This window comes from Semicossyphus pulcher, unplaced genomic scaffold (genome assembly GCF_022749685.1).
Source record: "Semicossyphus pulcher isolate SPU_LCO1_2020_fin unplaced genomic scaffold, fSemPul1.0.p SCAF_7, whole genome shotgun sequence".
In the NCBI taxonomy this organism is placed as follows: Eukaryota; Metazoa; Chordata; class Actinopteri; order Labriformes; family Labridae; genus Semicossyphus; species Semicossyphus pulcher.
This window is the reverse complement of record NW_027211748.1, coordinates 8,228,170-8,246,289: the sequence shown is the minus strand read 5'-3', so window position 1 is coordinate 8,246,289 and position 18,120 is coordinate 8,228,170. Positions and strand designations below refer to the sequence as shown.

The window sequence follows — 18,120 nt, the reverse complement described above, 5'->3', positions numbered from 1 at the left end:
AACATTAAAATGTGTGAAATATCAGTCGCATCAACCTTTTCAGACACAAAAAGTAGGCTACATACTACTTTCATTTTGTTGCTTTACTATTTTAGCTAATTGTAATATTATATGAACAGAGTTCAAGGTTTTGTTTGAGAGGCTTAGATCCAATGATTTTATAGCTCATCTCACCTCCAATATACTATCACATTTTCTAGCAAATGGCCATCTAACCAGTATTTTATAAAACAGCCCACTTTTGTAAGATGTAAGATGTATTTAATGCAATGGGAAGCAGAGAAATCAATGTGAGATTTACAATAACTCTTCTAAAAGTCAGTTCATTCTACTGTTAGACACATGAAGAAACATACATTTTATGACCACCTAAACATGAAGCTGATATATATACAAAACACAATACGTTATCTGAAAAGCACCTTTATTAATTGTGTTCAAACATCTGTAAAACATGTTATTGAGGAACAAATAAAGACCTTTTTGAACCAAGTAAAAGAAAAAATAAAATAAAATAAAAATATTTAGCCTTTATTATTCTTTTTTCTTGAACACCTGAATACAAACTACATCTTCACACGTCAGCTCCTGTAAGGGGAAAATACATCGTTAATGTGATCATTTAGCAGAGAAACAATTAGTTCACATATTTGACAAAAATTAGTTATCATGTCAGATCCTGTAAACCCACCAGGTACAGTTTGCCTCCTTCAATCCAGTGCTTCCAGCCTCTGTTGGCCTTCTCTCCTTTCTGAGTGCACACCAGCTTGTCTCCCTCCCAGGTCACCAGACTCTGCAAGACCACATATAGTAGTAGAGTGGCATATTTAACAATTACTATATTCATTAGCAAACATTTAGTTCATATTTTACTTTGCAATTTGGTGCAGGAACGAAGGAGTTAAAGTGCACTTTCAAAATTAAGAGTTTCGAGTAACAAAGTCCAAACTAAACATGTTGAAGCAGTATTTAGCTACTACAGTACGCTGCTTGTAACTGGAACAAACTGCCATTAGAGATTAGATGTGCTCCAAACATTTCTGTTTTCATGTGCCTTCGAATGAACCCCACAACCTGCTCTTTATTCTTACTGTACTGTAGTTTCAATTTGCTTTTACCATTGTAAGTTATTGTCATGTAATTGTGGAGTACTCCATCCTCTGTCAATCATTGTTATATTTCCTTTAAAAGTATCTTTTAGTATAATTTTATATACTCAGTATTTTAACTGTATTTTAATATTCTATTTGTTTAAGCATGTGGTTTTTATCTTCCCTTGGATGTCTGTGTTATTTGTGTAAAGCACATTGAGAGGCCTTTGTGTATGAAATGTGCTATATAAATAAGCCTGCCATGCCTTGTGTTGCCTAAATGTATTAGTCAGTGAAATTAACTTAACTAGAATATTAACTTAACTAGAATATAAAGATACAGTGCTTCAAATGTTTCACGAACTACAGTTTTTTTATGGAAAATGAATCTAATATACTCTGACATCAACATATTTACTAATTTCCTTGTGGATGTCAGGTGCAAATTCTTTGAAAAGTGTGGAAGCGTTATGATTATTAAAGCATCCCGTGGCATGGAATAAGTGTGCGGGCCTTGCCTCGTTCTTAAGGCCAAACAAATTATTTCGGCCTCCGCTTCCCTGGACTTAGTCCTCCATCCAATAACATCCAAAGTGACAGAACATCTCTGTTCATTTCTTATCATCTCCACAGCGCCATAGTTTTCAACCCACAGAGACCACAGACCAATCTTTGCCCCGTCCACGCTTAGATAACAGGAGCCTCATTATCAGCAGCAGCAAGAAACGGGGGAAATATTAACTCATCAGGTAAACTCATCGTTGAGCCTCGTCACTTCAAGTGTGAGGTCAACCCACCTTGACATTTCTGTTGTCCAGCCCCTTGGTGTACTCGTCAAACTCGACCCCTACGGTGAAGGAGAGCTCGTAGTTCCTCAGGGTGCTCAGTGTTTTGAAGTCAAACCGGTCTCCATCTTGGGCGACAACTTTGGTCTGAGACAGGGAGATGGCGATTTTCCTCGTGGCAAAGTCGATATCTGAGGTCAGAATGGAGACACAGGAATGTTACTTTTGGAGGATTAGACAAGATGATGGGCTCATGTTCATGTCTACATTACTGTCCATGATTTAAAATAACTGGGCATGACTAATAAATGTGAATATCTTTAGTGTATGACATCATAGTTGGTAGATAGTCAAAAATCAGAGTTAAAACAGCAAATTAAGCAATTTCTTGTTGCACCAGCTCCAGATTAGATTGAACAGTAACACAAGGACGGAATCACACTCTGAACAAAAAGATTAAAGGAGCATGAAATTGGATGATTTTGCTGTCACATAACCCCAAAACACCACTTTTACACATAACTAAGACGCCTCAGGCCAAAATGAAAAGTTTCTTACTCAGAACTTTCAAATAATCCTCAAACTTGTCGCTGGTCTCCAGTATCCATCTCCCACTGAAGTCTGCAGGCATGGCGGCAGCTGGTGACACTGCTGTGTGTAGACTTTAGACAGTGTAAGTAGGGGGTTGGTGCAGGGAGTCCTCCTGCTTTTAAAAGAGTGAGGGGGCACGAGGGCAGAAAACTATTGATAAGTGAGTTTATAGCTTGAAGGGGATTGGCAGGGTCAGTCGTATTGGAGGGGGAGGGGGAAACTCACCCTTTTCTTCCAGTCTTTACATGGCCATTGGGGGAGGTTGCACAGGGTATATGTGAGGGTGCACACACACACACACACCCACGTACACACACACAGACACTACAGTGATGGTCAGTGTACAATGTGCAGACAGGAGAAGCTATTTTGTAACTTCTGCCAACAGTGTGTCTCTTTATTTGAACTGTTTCTGCGGTGAAGCAGAAGCCTGAACGCGCAGCATGAAGGTTAATAAAGTTCAACTGGTCCTTCACTCCAAAATAATTAATTTATGTCTTATTTCCAAATGTGAATGTGCAGTGAATAGTCATTAATGTCTGTTCAGGTTATCCCATAAAAAATTTTAATTAACTACTTTAAAAGTGATCTTAAATTGACATTTTTATTAAAAAAAGTTTTTAATAATAATTTTTAATAAAAACTTTAAAAAGCTTTAACGCTTTATGTTTTCATCACATCAAAACCTTCATTCATCCATTACCTATACCGCTTATCTGTTCAGGGAGCCTATCCCAGCTGTCACTGGGCGAGAGGCGGGGTACACCCTGGACTGCTCACCAGTCAATCACAGGGCTGACACATAGATACCTTTCACACTCATACTCACACCTACGGGCAGTTTTAGAGTCTTCAATTAAAGTAATGAGCATGTCATTGGACTGTGAGAGGAAGGACCAGGAGGGAACCAATGCAGGCATGCTGAGAACATGCAAACTCCACACAGAAAGGCCCCCCTATGTCTGAACTGGGATTCGAACCAGGAATCTTGTTCTGCACTCTTATTTTGTAGTATTAATATCTATGGCTGGCATTTACAATGCTGTTACCGTTACATTTGTTTATGCTCATTAATTACCTCTCTGCAGCTTGGTTCCCAGTTGCAGAGGCCGCCAATCCTACACAGGATTCATGCACAGGGGATCTTCAATAATAATACCACACCTCTGGTAGGCCTGTATTGAAGGTTGATTGGCTTGCAAGCTTATGATGTCACAAAATCATGTCTTACAAACTCATGTCTTAAACTCATATGAGAGTAAATAGGAAAGAGTATCAGTTCTCCAAAGTGAAGGTCAAACCTCCAAATAAAAGAACAGTGAGAAAAACACTTGGCTGACGATCCTCTCCTGTGTTGAGCTGCCTGTCTGTTCCATTGCTGATCAAAGTGAGGTCTGAGTAACTGACTTTTAGACAAACCTAGAAACTTTTTATGGAGACTAAATGCAGATTTGTCCCCTCCTTGAGAGCATCATTTTTCTAACCAGCTAAGGCCAGAACCAGAGAGAGATCAATAACAACCCCTGGAGGAGCATATATAAACAGCCTGCAGGTGAAGACTGTGGGCAGGTGGCGGCGGTGTGAATGCACAAGAAGCAGAGGGAGACAGAACAGCAGGGTGAGCAGCGGCAGCGGCAGCAAAGAATGAGCAAGTGAGCTGGACAGCTTATATGGACTGCCCGATTGGTAATGGCGACGCACAAAGTGAGCTGACAGATGAGCTGATTTGGAGCCCAGCGTGGCTTCGGCTGTCTGGATGGAGCTCTGCAGGCTGCGCTTCACTCACTGAAATTCTCAAACAGAGGCTCTCAGAGTCCTCGTGCACGTCTGGAGAGGCATGTTGGGACAGAAGCTTCTAATGCCTGATCTGTTTGCATGTGAGAACAACCAGTCATGTTGAACAAGCCCGATTAACAAAGACAAATGGCATTATTGCGCACTGCTTACTTTATTGATTCATTCATTATGCTATCAATTCAGAGTCCCAAAAACATTGGGAGGGATAAATATACATATCATTCATATCTGATATCCATTGTGGAGTCTAAGCATCAGCTGCAAAGGAGTTTAAAGCCCTCAAACACGCTTAAACGTTCATCTTTTCTTATCCACAGCGATCATTCAGAGAGCTTAAATGGGATCAACCCTTTTAATGTGTGATATTTCTGCTCCCTTCATTCCACTGCGTCCATTACTTTACAACTGGTCATCAGATCAGCTACACCTACAGTAGCAGTATGTATGCACCCAACACATCTAAACTTGTTAAATCAACAGAGCACCCACCCTGAGACACATATGCCAGATATTTTGTGGATTTATATGATACAAAAGTTTACCTGCCCCTTACTGTTCTGTACATGCATTCACCTAGGCAGAGTAAGGCAACATTCCTGATGGAGTAATAACAGTATTTGTAACGCAAAAATACAGTTTGTTGGATGAACCTATATAGAGATGTATACAAGGACCGAGGGGAAGTCGGATGTGTCTGTTGTGACTCTGTGAGCCGATATCAGCCGGGGGCACCGTCCAGATCAATAAGAGCCAGTTTAGGACTTCTTGAAGATCTGGTGGCAAACAACTCCTGCAGCTCTCAGCTCCTGCAGACAAGAGAGGACAATGTTTTAGGATACAAAAACATACACTCACAATGTTATTTTGACAAATGTGGATGACCAAGAGGAGGACGCTGTGATCCTAATTTGTTCCCTAAATCGTAAAATCTCCCCTAAAAAATATGTCTGACTGAGCAACAGTAAAAATGGATGCGAGGAGCAGAGGATGGGTCAATTATTAATTGATGTCAATGTTAAAGAAAGTTTTATAGAAGTGCACCTTCCAGCCTTTTAAACCTTCTCCTTTCAGATATATGTTCGGCCACCAGAGGTCGCTGTTGCCCCAAATTTAAACCCTCCTCCAGCTCTTGGGAACTTCTAACTAATAACTAATTTCACGGCTGCTGATCAAAAACATCTGCTGGCATCACTTTGACTAAATAATTTGGCAGATTATTTTGCTTTAAAAGCAGAAATCACAGAGAGGAGAATCTGATAATGCTGAGCTAATGAAAATGCTAATTCCTTATTCATTACTTTTAAAGCTTTTATGATGCTAATCCTTTTATTATAGGCCACATCGTGAACTCTGAACAGAGCAGAAGTTTTAGAAAAAGTTAATGAAGTTCTTGTAATTGAGATTTAATTGAAGTAGTCGAGATGGCAGAGGTTGATGGTCGACGGGAGTCTGGTGATTACGAGAAGCAGAATTTGGACGGCTTTTCATCTCACAGTGTTTCTTTTGCATCATCTTGAATCAACCTTTCTGTTCAATGTGAAGGGATCAGTTTAAAATGTGTTAGTCGCCTTTTTTCTCCCTTAATTATGCAGAAATAATACGGCTTATTTGGCAGCCGAGGCATGAGTTACACCCTCCTAACTTTCATAAACAGTTTCCCAGCATGCATTCACCTCACACTGTCACCACTGCTGGAACTTTCGTTGCCAATTTACAAGTCAGTCACACATAAGAATATATGCGGCGCGCATACGGTGCTGAGAGGCGTTTTGGATTTGGATTAAAGAGTCCAAATTGCTTTTCATTAATATTCATGTCAGGAGCTGCTGTTCTCTCACCAGATGAAGCTCATCTCCGTCCACCCAGTGGGTCCAGCCTCGGCCTTCAATCTCCCCCTTCTGCACACACACCAGCTTGTCTCCCTCCCAGGTGATAGTGGTCTGCATGAGGTCAAAGGTCAGGGAGAAAAATGTCAATATTTAATGAAATTCATGAATAAATGATGCATGTTTTCGAATATAACGCATAGATTTTAAAGGTATATGCTGAGAGACAGACCCAGTCCTGCTCCACCTCACATCAGTTATTCGGATATAATCTGCACACACACACACACACACATACAAACACATGTGACCCTTACTCTCAGTCACCCTCCAAACAGCTTATAGCTTATCTATAATCAGCATACAAAAAAGGTCAAGCACGACCACAGTTAAGCTTCCATCCTATTCAGTATTCAGGGACATATTTGGGATTAAATAAATGTGTGTCGGGCTGTTCTTTTCCTGCAGAATCTGACATTGGTCATCGTTACATAAATGCACTGACAAGGTTGGAAAAAGTTTGATGAAAGTAGGCGGGACGTTTTGTATAGAATGGCTAAAACCCTGCACACAATATGTTTGTTATATCCTGGAGGGGTGCCACTAAAAATCAGTCTATAAGAGCAGGTTTGACATTGCAACTTGCAGCGATGTGACTTTAACAGTAGGGTTTAAATCTGTGGTTTAACAGCAGTAAATCAATGTGTATATTCAGTTAATATGTATATCATCCACTCTGAGTACATCGGTCCGAATGCTCACCATGCACTTCCTGTCATCGATTCCTGACAGATCCTCCTCGAACTCTTTGCCCACGTTAAAGTCCATGTTGTAGTTTTTGAAGGTGCTGAGGGTCTTGATGACGATGTGGTCCCCGTCGTGGGTGATGTCCTTGTCAGGCTTCAACAAGTTGGCAATTTTCCTGATGGCAACATTCACATCTGTCCAGAGGGAAATTAAACATGGGAGAAGGAACAGGAGAAGCAGACCAGTTACAGTCTCAGATGTACTTGTATGTACAGATTTTAAACCTGAATGCTTTGATGCAGCAGGTATTTTTCAATACAGCTTGTTTATTTAACTATGAATACTATAGTTATGACATACAGGAAACTGAAAATGTGCAAATGTGCATTTCTCTCAGTATTGTCCTGATAAAATATGAGATATAAACACAAAAATAGCCACCTGCAATCTTGTTATGAATAGCACTGATTATTTCCATGTTTACAAAGTCAAATGTGATGTTTTTTGATGTAATTCTAACGATCTTTGACTCCTGCCACAAACTCACCAAGAGCCTTCATGTACTCCTCGAAGTTATCACTGGACATCATCTTCCAATATCCGTTCAAATCCACAGGCATGTTTGCTGCTTCTCTGCTGCTCTCTTACTTTGCAGTGAACGAGGAGGTCCGCTCCGGACGGCTACTGGTGACAGAGTGCAGAACGGGCTTTCCAAAGCCTCAATTTGAATGAAACCAACTTTAATCCGATTACCTGCCGGCTCTCATTCTTTTAATGAGGAAATAACACCTCCCACATCCCTCCTCCCGTTCTGACACCACGTAACCCCCTCAATCCCCTCCACGCTCTGCCCACACATTGTATGCAGGGAAAATGTGGCATGCATGCATAACGTGGAGAACACTTGTGTGCTTGTGTGTGCGTGGATTAGGATGAAAACACTTGCATTATTAATCGACACAGAGGCTCCACGTGTGGCAGGTTCAGCCTGGCTCTGTTGCATTAAAAGAAGCTGTTAAAATGAGGGTTATAGTGATGATACAGGGCCATTAAAAGTCAGCCTAACATTTCATTAAAACATCAACCAGCCTGCCTGTGAATGGGGCTGAATGGAGCACACAGTGGGGGTAATATCCACAGCACAAAAGCAGAATCACCTGAGCTTCAAATGATCCAACTGCAACAATTAAATGAAGCACAATGGGCCTGTCACATCTTTTGTCTCGATAAATAACTCAATTAATTTGATAATCTCTCTTTTTGGGCCGGCTGCAGCCAACCCACCGTCTCATTCCCTTCACTGCCTGGAACACAGACAAAGACACACTCACACACACAGCATCTTTCAAAGGATGCCAGTTAGTATCACTCACAGCGACGCTTTCAGCCATTGGCCTCAGAGAGAAAACACCTCCTGTAGCTGAGCAACTGTCAGGATTACTTTAAATCCTTTGGTGGAGAAATGCAGGCCTCGCAGACACTGTGTGCGGATGATAATGGTGGAAGTGAAAAGATCCATAATGAGTTGCAGAGTAGAAACACTAACAAGATCTTAATTTGAGAAGCAATGACAAATAGGAAGCCGTTTTCTACGAGTAAAGTGTCACATGTTACGCTAGGATAAATGTGGAGAACGATGGAAAGACTTGTTTTGTCCCTGACAATGTCTGATGTTATATTTTTTATAAATGTTTTACAATGTTAGTCTAGACCATAGACTGTATAAAAAGATGGACGACATGACAGCTTCCTAAAAGTGAAGCCAAAACATCTCTATCGCCCCCTGCTGACTGGCTGCAGTATAGGTCATAAAGCCCGCCTCCTCCATGTAAACAGATGGGACATGAGTCAAACTATAAAATCTAAATACACGACAAATAAAACATGGTTTCTGTCATTATAGTTAGTTTTATCAGTCTTCATTTTACTGACAAGTTTAGTTATAAGTTATAATAAGTTATTTGATGCTGTAAAATGATTGAAAGCTCTTGTTGACAAATCCGGCTCCTGCAGCCGATCTGTTCCTGATTAGCAGAGTAGAGGAGGAACGGCGAGAGGAGACGTAACTAAAACAATCACTACAGTCATTGAAGTTTACATATCTGTGAACGTCTGCTTCAGACCAACACAAGAAGCAGCTCTGCTGTTAAACACACCGACATGCGGGATCTTTGCTGGGGTTTTTTCTCTGTAATTTAAGTGTGTGTTTTGGTTAGCGGAAGTGGCTACGGCGCCTCCACCCCCCGATCTCTACTGCGCAATTCTGGCTCCAAATGATTTCACCTGCGCAAGATGGCAGCACCTGTCACTGGGCTTCAATTTTGTACAATGAGAGCAGATGCAGAAGCGTCATCCATCATTACATAGTCATTGTTTAACACACAACAATGCTAGTAGTGTCGTGTATTGTACAACCTTTCTTAATTAGGATTTGGGTTGTTGGGGGGACTCAAATCCAGCATGTTTAAGGATTTAATACAGAAAACAAAACATATCAGACAAAAATACTTCAAATATACATGAATTTATTGAACTTACTCGACTCTGCAATGATGTGCAATGTGTAAAACTACAAAGGATGAAAAAACATGAAATGTTTATTGATACTGTGGCACAAAGATGAGGCTCAGGATTTGCAACTCTTGATGTGTTTGATTCAAAACATACCACCTCACTATGTAGATGTTTCCTTTTAAAAAAAAAAAGTGAAAACACACTTTGGCCCTGTGGTGTTTCTCTGTGGATATCTGCAGCTTGCTCAAACCTCTGTCCTTCTCCAGTCTGGTGGAAGTGAACAGCCTCCTGTCCCTGACGAGCAGCACTGATCTGTGAGTGAACTCACACTTCAACGGCTCCCATGATCAGCCTTCCCTCTCTCAGTCGTCCAGACTCTTCACAGGCTGTTGTGCCTGTTTGGTGAGCGGCCTCAGCACCGTGCCCTCATTCCTCCTCTCGCTGTCCTCCGTGTAGAGGTTGTGCTGGTGAATATATTCTATCACAGAGTCTGGAATCAGGTACTTCACGCTCAGACCCCGTCTCAGAGCCCGCCGGACCTCTGTAGCGCTCGTCTCGTTCCTTACCCACTCCCTCACCAGGAAAATGTTGTTATTGTGGCGGGAAAGCGTGTCCGACTCGTGCACGGCTCGCTCGGGCTGGAGCCCTCCTCGGCTGACGCAGACGAGGCCAAAGCGCCCGGCTACCTCTTCCACGTGGTCGTCCTGCCACAGGCCGGGGATCTTAAAAGTGTTGAGGAAGTCAGCTCCACACAAGAGCTTCAGCTTTAGACGGGGGCCTGAGGGGAGAGGGGAATAAGATGAAGATGAGGCTAGTTTTTAATATTTATGTCTAAGAGGATAAAACATGATGTGTGAGATTTACATAAAGATAGATCATAAAGTTGAAGCTTCTAGCGCAAAGTGAAAAGTTGATATGCAGTGAGGCCCAGACCTTCTGCTTGATACGAGTCATTTAGAGTCTCAACTCTGACCCCTGAATCATTTCATTTTTTTAATGGGTACACACACATCATTCAGCTCTCTGAAGTCTGGTATCACTGGATTTCTTTCTTAAATGATTTTAACTCAAAATATTATGCAATAAGTCTAAATCCCTCATATTTCTGTTCTCATTAAGCGTTATTTTTTCCCCAGAATAATCATGTTGGCAAAGAGTGACATAATCCTCAAGTTGTGCTACTGTTGAATACATGGAAACAGTCCAATCGGTGTTTGCCAGCTGGCAGGTCCAAAACTAAGCAAGAAAAACAAGGCAATCCCAGGGTACCCATGCTGTTGAGTAACAACACTCACACACTGGAGCAGTGGTGATGTGAATATTGAGCAAAAAGTAAGTGAACATTTTGAGTTTTGAGCAACACAGGTACTGACTACTTGTACACAATTACTGAACTTAGATATTCAGGCTGCTGGAGGACAAAGCAAATCATTAAAATACAAATGACTTAAAGCTCCTGTGAAGAGTTTTTCACTGGTTATGAAACAGACTGGAATTAATTCTGATGACTCTATATGAGCTACAAAAGCAAACCAGACCATCAGCGACAAGATTGATTATTTCTATATAGTTATTTTTAATGCCTAAAACTGCTGGCGGGGGGGTAGGTGTCAGACGAAGCGATTAACTGCATGCTGCCCTTTTTTACATTTTCCACGGCAAACATCTAAAGTGATACATGTGACTGTAAACGAGCAGGATGAGATTTTTTTGTTAAAAACCACCACTCAAGCATGTACAGGGCAAGATCAGCAAAGAGATAAAAGGTACGGCTTTGTCCACAGGGGGCGCCAAAATCAACACAAACCGAAAGTTCCTCACAGGAGCTTTAAACAATTCAACTTTTCTGTGTAAAACTAAACTGTGCCAAATGTTGTAAAAGAAGTAAAACTAAGAGACCAATAGAGCAAACGTATGATAACGTACTTTTTTTGGGGCAAAAGTCCAATTAATCTATTTTATACCTCATATCTATTAAAGTTGTAATGCTTATGAAGTGTTGTGTAAAAAAACAGAGAGTTGATATACCTTTAAATGATTTGGATAAATCATTTAAAGGTAATGTGGAAAATGTACCTGAACACTGATTGGCCAGCTCCAGTTATACAACAACCATCGTTCATACATGCTATAGTTGTATTACACACACACGCACGCACGCACACACACACACACACACACACACACACACACGGACACAGACAAAGTCTTTAAAGTATTAAAGCTATCCCTAATACTCTTTAACTGCTCTTAGTCAGAACCACAAAGCACCAAAGCACCACTAGGCTTTCCCTTTGCTCGTGTTAAGCACAAGCACATTATACAGGATTAAGGCAAATCCTTAACCCCAACTCTTGTTAAGATGTTATAAAGTTATATGCTGAACAAATGTTTGATCGAGCACTGTTTTTTTTAAACTGAAGAAATACTATAATTACGTCTGCTCTAATCTTAAAAAGAGTCTACAGTCCTAGTTATGTAATAAAAATCATTAGCTGTGTAGATGTTTGATCATAAACTAAACAAACATTGACCTGCTGGTGGCGCTAAAGGTAAAAGTCAAATCTCTGAGGACAATGACTGTTAACATAATATTTCATGGCAATCCATTAGACAGTGGTTAAGATATTTTTATTATATTTGGATCCACCTAGTGGACCAACCAGCCAACACTGTCATCAAGAAATGATAAGAATTCAACGCAAATGCAACCATTTAGCCAAACCCTCTCTATCGCCCCCTGCTGCCTGGCTGCAGTATAGGTCATAAAGCCCGCCTCCTCCATGTTAACAGATGGGACATGAGTCAAACTATAAAATCAAAATACATGTCAAATACATTTTTCTCAATATATCCATAAACACGCCAACATGTGGGATCCTTGCTGTTTTTTCGGTAAGTTAAATGTGTGTTTTGGTTAGCAGAAGTGGCAACGGCGGCTCCAAACGACATCACCATCGCAAGATGGCAGCGCCTATCACAGGGGCTATTTTGACATCAATTTCGTACAATGAGAGCAGACAGAGACGCGTCGTCCAGTCATTGGTTAAAACCAATTACCAAATCCATGAGAGCAGTAAGTGCTCAAAGGGTTTCTGGGTTGATCCTTCATTCATAACAGTAAGAAGTTCTTACTTGTGAGGGGATTGGCGTTGCAGTCTTTGTGCGTCCCCTCACTCTGATCATAGTCCTTAAGAATACGCCCATAATGGTACCTGCACAACAAACAAAAGATACAACATATATTTCTTATTTATCTTATTGTGGTAATGGATGCCAACATGTTTTTTAATCTGAACATCATGTCAATGAAGTTTTATCTAACTGAACTGAAATAGTTAATGATAAAATCCATGAGTCACAGATGAATGAAAAACTTCACTGTTCTCACGTAAATCTTCTTATAAATGTGTTAAGTCCACTTGGGTGTGTGTGTGTGTGTGTGTGTGTGTGTGTATTAGGGAGTGAGGTAACGTGTTACATGGCCTGCTCACAGCCTCGGGACAACAGGCCATTTCATGCCTGATCAGCACCCATGTTACACAAACATGTGGGGACAGGGTGCAGGGCACTTATGAGTGGATTGGTCAGAAGTGCAGAGGAAGAAGGAGAGGGAATAAACGGGAGGAAGTTAAATGAAGCAAATGTAAGAGACCTCACATCCAGTAGGTGAGGGCAATAAATGATCAACTCCCCTGGGCCAGACCCTTGATAAAACCCAGCTGAGAAAAGAATCATATTTCAAAAAGAACCCTGTAATATTGAGATATTGGCATAATATTAATAACACATTTGCTGCCCTCATATTCCTGTGCCCAGCAGCCTTTTGCAACTCAACTGCTCCCACTCGGCCAATGAATTTAGCAGCTCGTGCCCCTGACTTCACCTCATGAAAAACCCAGACCTGACATGGGTCCAGTCTGGTCTGGCAGCCCACAAGAGACCGGAGCATGTAATTGAGACTCAGGAAACTTGGCAATACTCTGTTAAATAATCGGTTGGAGTTGGCAAGCAGCAGGATGGGCGGAGGAGCAGCCAAGGAGAGTGAATCTCCCACAACTCTGATAGTGCTGTGCTAGAACGAGGATGTGTCAGACGAGAGAAAATATTGCTCTTAAAGGCTGATGTTATCCGAAAGTTTCTGGCATGTTCTTCTACTTGGACCTTATTTTCACTCTCAGGTTGCTCTGAACATGTTTGATACCTCATGGTGACCACCGTCTCCGTCCAGTCTGGCTGCTGGCTCTCCCAATCATCAACTGTGACCCAGTTTGAGCTCTGGAGCGCAAGCCTCGCCATAGCAATTCTGTGCTTAGCCAGAACCAGGCCTTGCTTTCCATAGCCGTCACTCACTGGAGACACGATGCCACCCACCACCTGGTACTGGCCTGAGGGGAGAGAGGATTAAAACAGTTTTTCTGGGTCATGTCAGACGATACAGACATGGAATATGAATCAGCAGATAAAGTCATCTCCAAGAGTAACCGATGTTCATATTAACGGTGCTTCTCCAGATCTCACAGGTGCTTAAGCGTAGTGATGAAGGTGCTTGATCTTGACATGTAGTACGAAACAATATAAATACTTATAGCTTACACTGTTCAATTCACTTCAAACTCTTAAGAATCTGCTTTAAACAATGAGTTAGGCAAAAAAAATCCCATTTGTATTGGAGAATTCAGAGGAAAATCTTTCACAATATAGTTCTTAAAGGAGCAGTTTCCCTCTGGAAAAAGCTGCTGTCAGTCAAAGCTGGTGTTCTCTTTAATCGATAGAAGCAATATTTGAAAGTGGCGCCATAGCTGTGGAGAAAGTTGTACAAACAGCTTGTGGTTTCGTCCTTTCTACATTCCTACAACACCCAGCGTGCATTGCGCCTCTCCCTCTGAAAAGGCCCAGCAATAGATGCTAGAGTGAAATACTACTGTTTTCGCTGCAGGCAACGGCTCAGAGCGGTACGGAATATAAAATATGTCAAGAATATACCGGTGGATCGTCTAAGAAATCTTCAGGTCTGCAGTCTGCAATTCAAACCTGACGATTTTGAACGAGACGTTACATCGGAGGCGGGCGTCCTAGATTGAGGAAGTGTAGTTTAGTGAGCTCCCTGGCCTCCGCCAGCTGACGCGTTTTATGTAGTCTGTCGGGGGTTTTCCAGGGCCCATTGGAGAGGCGAATAGCGAACTCTAAAAGGCACAGAGCGAAATTGCATTTTTTCCCCCCATAATCGCATAATAGGACTGAGGTTGAAAATCGGCAAACTGGCCCTTTAAGGATGTAAAAATCATTCAGTAACAAGAGAATAAAAGCTAATTTTCTGATGACCCTGGAATCAGTCAGCTAATGTCTTATAGGTGAGGGGTCAAAGGTAAACCCTAAGAGCATTATTTATGCCCTGCACACTTAAAATGCTGCTCTGTGCATGCATTCTTAAAGCATCTTAGAGAGAGCTGACTCAGAAGCAGCGTAGCTCTAAAGGTACAATGATGTCCTTATGAACATGTGACCAGGCCAGTTCTCTTATTAAGAGCAGCTTTGGCCCGGGTTTTAGGGGCCTGTGCCTGCTGACACGGTTGTTACATGGGACTGTTTGGCAGCTAATGTCAGGACACCCAGCTAAAGAGCTTTTTTTTTTATACAAGAAGAGAACAGCAAGGATATCAACTTAGGTCTCTGCAGCAATCAGAAATATTTGGCAACAAGGGGGCAACAAGGGGGGGGGGGGGACTGAAGGCACCAAGACAACAATAGCCTTTTTTGGAGTCATGTTTATGGCATTATGACACATTTCAAGCTCTTGTATGCAACCGACTCTTGAGATAAATTTGTGCATTTTTAGTTTGCAGGTTGTTCAACTATCTTCCCCAGCTTCTCTCTAGCTTTGTTTCTCTGTTTATCGGTGCTGTATAGATGAGAGATGGTAGGTTTATCAGGGCTTGTTTGCAGGTGTCTGCTGCTGCTGAAAAAGAGGTTGTTGAAAGCGGTGAAGCCAAACAGTAAATCTTTAGACCATAAAAGAAAAACAATGAGCTAGAGTTTAAAAAGCCCTGTAGCGCTTCAGAGTTGGGTCATAACTCTCTGCAGGTTAAGCACTGTGAGCCACCTCTCTCTCTCTCTGTGTACACAGTCATTTGATTCACTGTTAATAAAAAGGACATTAATTGCTGGGTATAATTTGGCAGCTTTTACCGGAGCAGCTTTGATCCTGCGGGACATCTGTAATGTCAAATAAAACACAAACGGTTAGCAGAAACAGTGCCTGTGATGGCTGCATCTGACCTGTGCTGTGCATGTGGTCTCTGGCCAGCTCAAACAGCCTCATGTGCTGGTTTGTGATGGGATTAAAAGAGCCGCAGGCTAGCAGGACTAGCGGAACACGACGACTGGCCATCTTGGTTTACCACTGTTAAAGAACCTTGAAGGAAAACAGAAGAAAGAGTTTTTAATATCATGGGATTCAAACAAAGATGTGAAGACTTACGGAGGCTACCAAGTTAAGACATTCCTTCTCTAGAACTTTCTACAGGATACTGTGAAGAAAAGTTTTTATTTATCGAAAAATAAGTCTGTTTATAAATAATTCCACCAAGGTTTGCCTTACTTGCATTAACCAAAACAAACTATTTGTCATTTGGTGAAAGTTTTATTGTAGAAGCCTCCTACTGTGTCTAAGTACAGTTTAGTAAATGTGGCCCCAAAGCTAGATTTTCTCAGCCCATTTATCATGGGGACACCCAAAACAAGTTAGACACACTGGCAATAATAAGTATGGTGGCATTTTGCCAGAGTCAGACACTGGAGGAGGGGATACACTGCGGTAGCATTTTGTTTTATTGTGTTTATGTTCAGAGACCCTGGACCAGTCATCTTCTACAAGACAGTAGTATAAAGATGGTTTATTTGAAATCCGGCTAACCAGCACGTGTCTAATCATCATACGTTAAAATTGTGCACTGTGTGATGACTTTATCATGCCTTAAGAAATAATGCTCACATAATATAGTTCTATTTAGTTACCACCAGTTTGTATGTTTCTTCTTATGATATTTGATTGTGTATATGTGCTGTCTATTTTGACAGTTTGTTACCCTAAGTTTAGAGCTCCCTCAACAATTGCAATTCATGTCCCGTCTATGTCCGAAATTTTTGTATTTTTGTATTTTTTGATAAGTATACTATTGAATGACTTACTCGAGGATTTTCAATAGATGTATCTTGAGATAATAAGTCAAAAAATAAACTTTACTGAAACAATATGTTAGCTTGTATGTTTTTACCTCGTGTGACGACACAGCAAATTGACAATAAAGAATGCAGTGTTGGACATTCATGGGATGTCCTGTCTTTTATTTTTTAATCATAGGCAACTTCCTGTGGGAAGCTTCATTAGTCCAGCAACTGTAACGTAAGTGCACTGGTCACAGGTGCATGCTAGGTGCGTCTTTTACCGCTTCAGTGACAAGTTCTTAAGCTGGACGCTGTTAGACGTATAAAATATGATTTGCCTTGGTTTTTGAAAGTTGTTACAGTGACATGTAAGAAAGAGAACAGCATACAAACTCCAACAGCGCTCAGTCAACGAATCCTTGACATTGAACAAGCAGCTAACACTGATTAGCCTTGCAAACCTTATCTTCGTTTAAGCGACAAACATACATTGGCATGAATGTATAATTAAAATCCACAGTGGTGCATTTAAACAGCCATATTACACAACACACAGCGTTTGAGGATGGTAATTAGCAATAATTTCATTACCTTCTTTTCACATTGTTGCTGTTTGGTGAGTGTGTCACACTCTTTCCACTCCCCCGTTCTGAGGAGCTCGATGGTTCCGATGAGTAAAAGTGGCTCATCTGCGCCCCCTGGTGGATGAAGCTCATTCCGAGCAAAGTGACAGAGCTGTCCATGGTACTGAACAACACTAAGCAGGCGGCTGGTAAGTCTCTGTAATTACACACAGTAAAGATGCCTGACAATGTTGCCATGCTTTAGTTACTTGTTTGAGACATTGCTAGACTTCTTTTTAGTCATACACATACTCTCGCCTCTGCAACTGGAGACCTATAGACCAACAGTTTCTTTCCAGAAGAAACTTACTATAATCAAAAGCTGACCTTTACAGCGCTGTAGCATCAAACACCTATGTGCTCCTGTCACCTTTCATTCCATTGTTGTTAACTGCTTGTCAGATGAAAAAGAGAAGCTTTGTCGATCACTAATTGACCGTCTGTAGTGCAGCCGGCAGCAGATTACAAAATGAATGTACAGCAAATGTTTTTTCCAATAATTGCTTTGCCACAGTGGGACAAAAATAATTTTAGAAGAATGTGAAGGTTCAAGTTAGTGCCATGGCATTTCACGGATGTAAGGGTATATACCCGTAGGAAATAGACTAAACTATGGGTACCAGAATTGCACATGCATGCATTTTGTAAGTACACGTGCAAAAAAGTAGCTAATTATATTCACAATTTAACCCATTTTACAGTGCAGTAAATACTGCTTTTTGCCCAGCATTGGAATTGGGGCTTACAGAGGCCTTCTGTTTTTTAAGCTAGTACATTCCTTTCACAGATCTTTAGGGTTAGAAACTATGAAAATGATAGCCCCCCTTTTTTATAGGTACATATGAACACCAGGGGTTTCTGTTATTCATTTGACTGTTTACATTTTGGTGTTCACATATGCTGACTGAATCAGAGGTTATAGGTCAATTATTGGCAAAATTAAAGTGCTTATCATAATGAGGATCCAGTACCTTAATGA

General features: G+C 41.2%; 3 protein-coding genes across 3 annotated transcripts; all 3 read right to left on the bottom strand.

Moving 5' to 3' along the window:
* Positions 1–534: 534 nt before the first annotated feature.
* rbp2b (retinol binding protein 2b, cellular) lies at positions 535–2,507 on the bottom strand. Its single transcript, XM_069684150.1, has 4 exons — positions 2,435–2,507; positions 1,889–2,067; positions 692–793; positions 535–588 (listed from the first exon to the last, which is right to left on the bottom strand). Exons 1-4 carry the CDS (start codon positions 2,505–2,507, stop codon positions 535–537), a joined length of 408 nt encoding a protein of 135 aa, XP_069540251.1.
* A 1,889-nt stretch (positions 2,508–4,396) lies between these two features.
* rbp1.1 (retinol binding protein 1, cellular, tandem duplicate 1) lies at positions 4,397–7,517 on the bottom strand. Its single transcript, XM_069684149.1, has 4 exons — positions 7,385–7,517; positions 6,853–7,031; positions 6,103–6,204; positions 4,397–5,070 (listed from the first exon to the last, which is right to left on the bottom strand). The coding sequence occupies exons 1-4, from the start codon at positions 7,455–7,457 to the stop codon at positions 5,020–5,022; spliced, it is 405 nt and encodes a 134-aa protein (XP_069540250.1). The 5' UTR covers positions 7,458–7,517; the 3' UTR covers positions 4,397–5,019.
* A 1,862-nt stretch (positions 7,518–9,379) lies between these two features.
* nmnat3 (nicotinamide nucleotide adenylyltransferase 3) lies at positions 9,380–17,145 on the bottom strand. The gene is made up of 5 exons (XM_069684145.1): positions 17,110–17,145; positions 15,631–15,766; positions 13,556–13,739; positions 12,487–12,566; positions 9,380–10,129 (listed from the first exon to the last, which is right to left on the bottom strand). Exons 2-5 carry the CDS (start codon positions 15,740–15,742, stop codon positions 9,714–9,716), a joined length of 792 nt encoding a protein of 263 aa, XP_069540246.1. The 5' UTR covers positions 15,743–15,766; positions 17,110–17,145; the 3' UTR covers positions 9,380–9,713.
* Between the last annotated feature and the right edge of the window lie 975 nt (positions 17,146–18,120).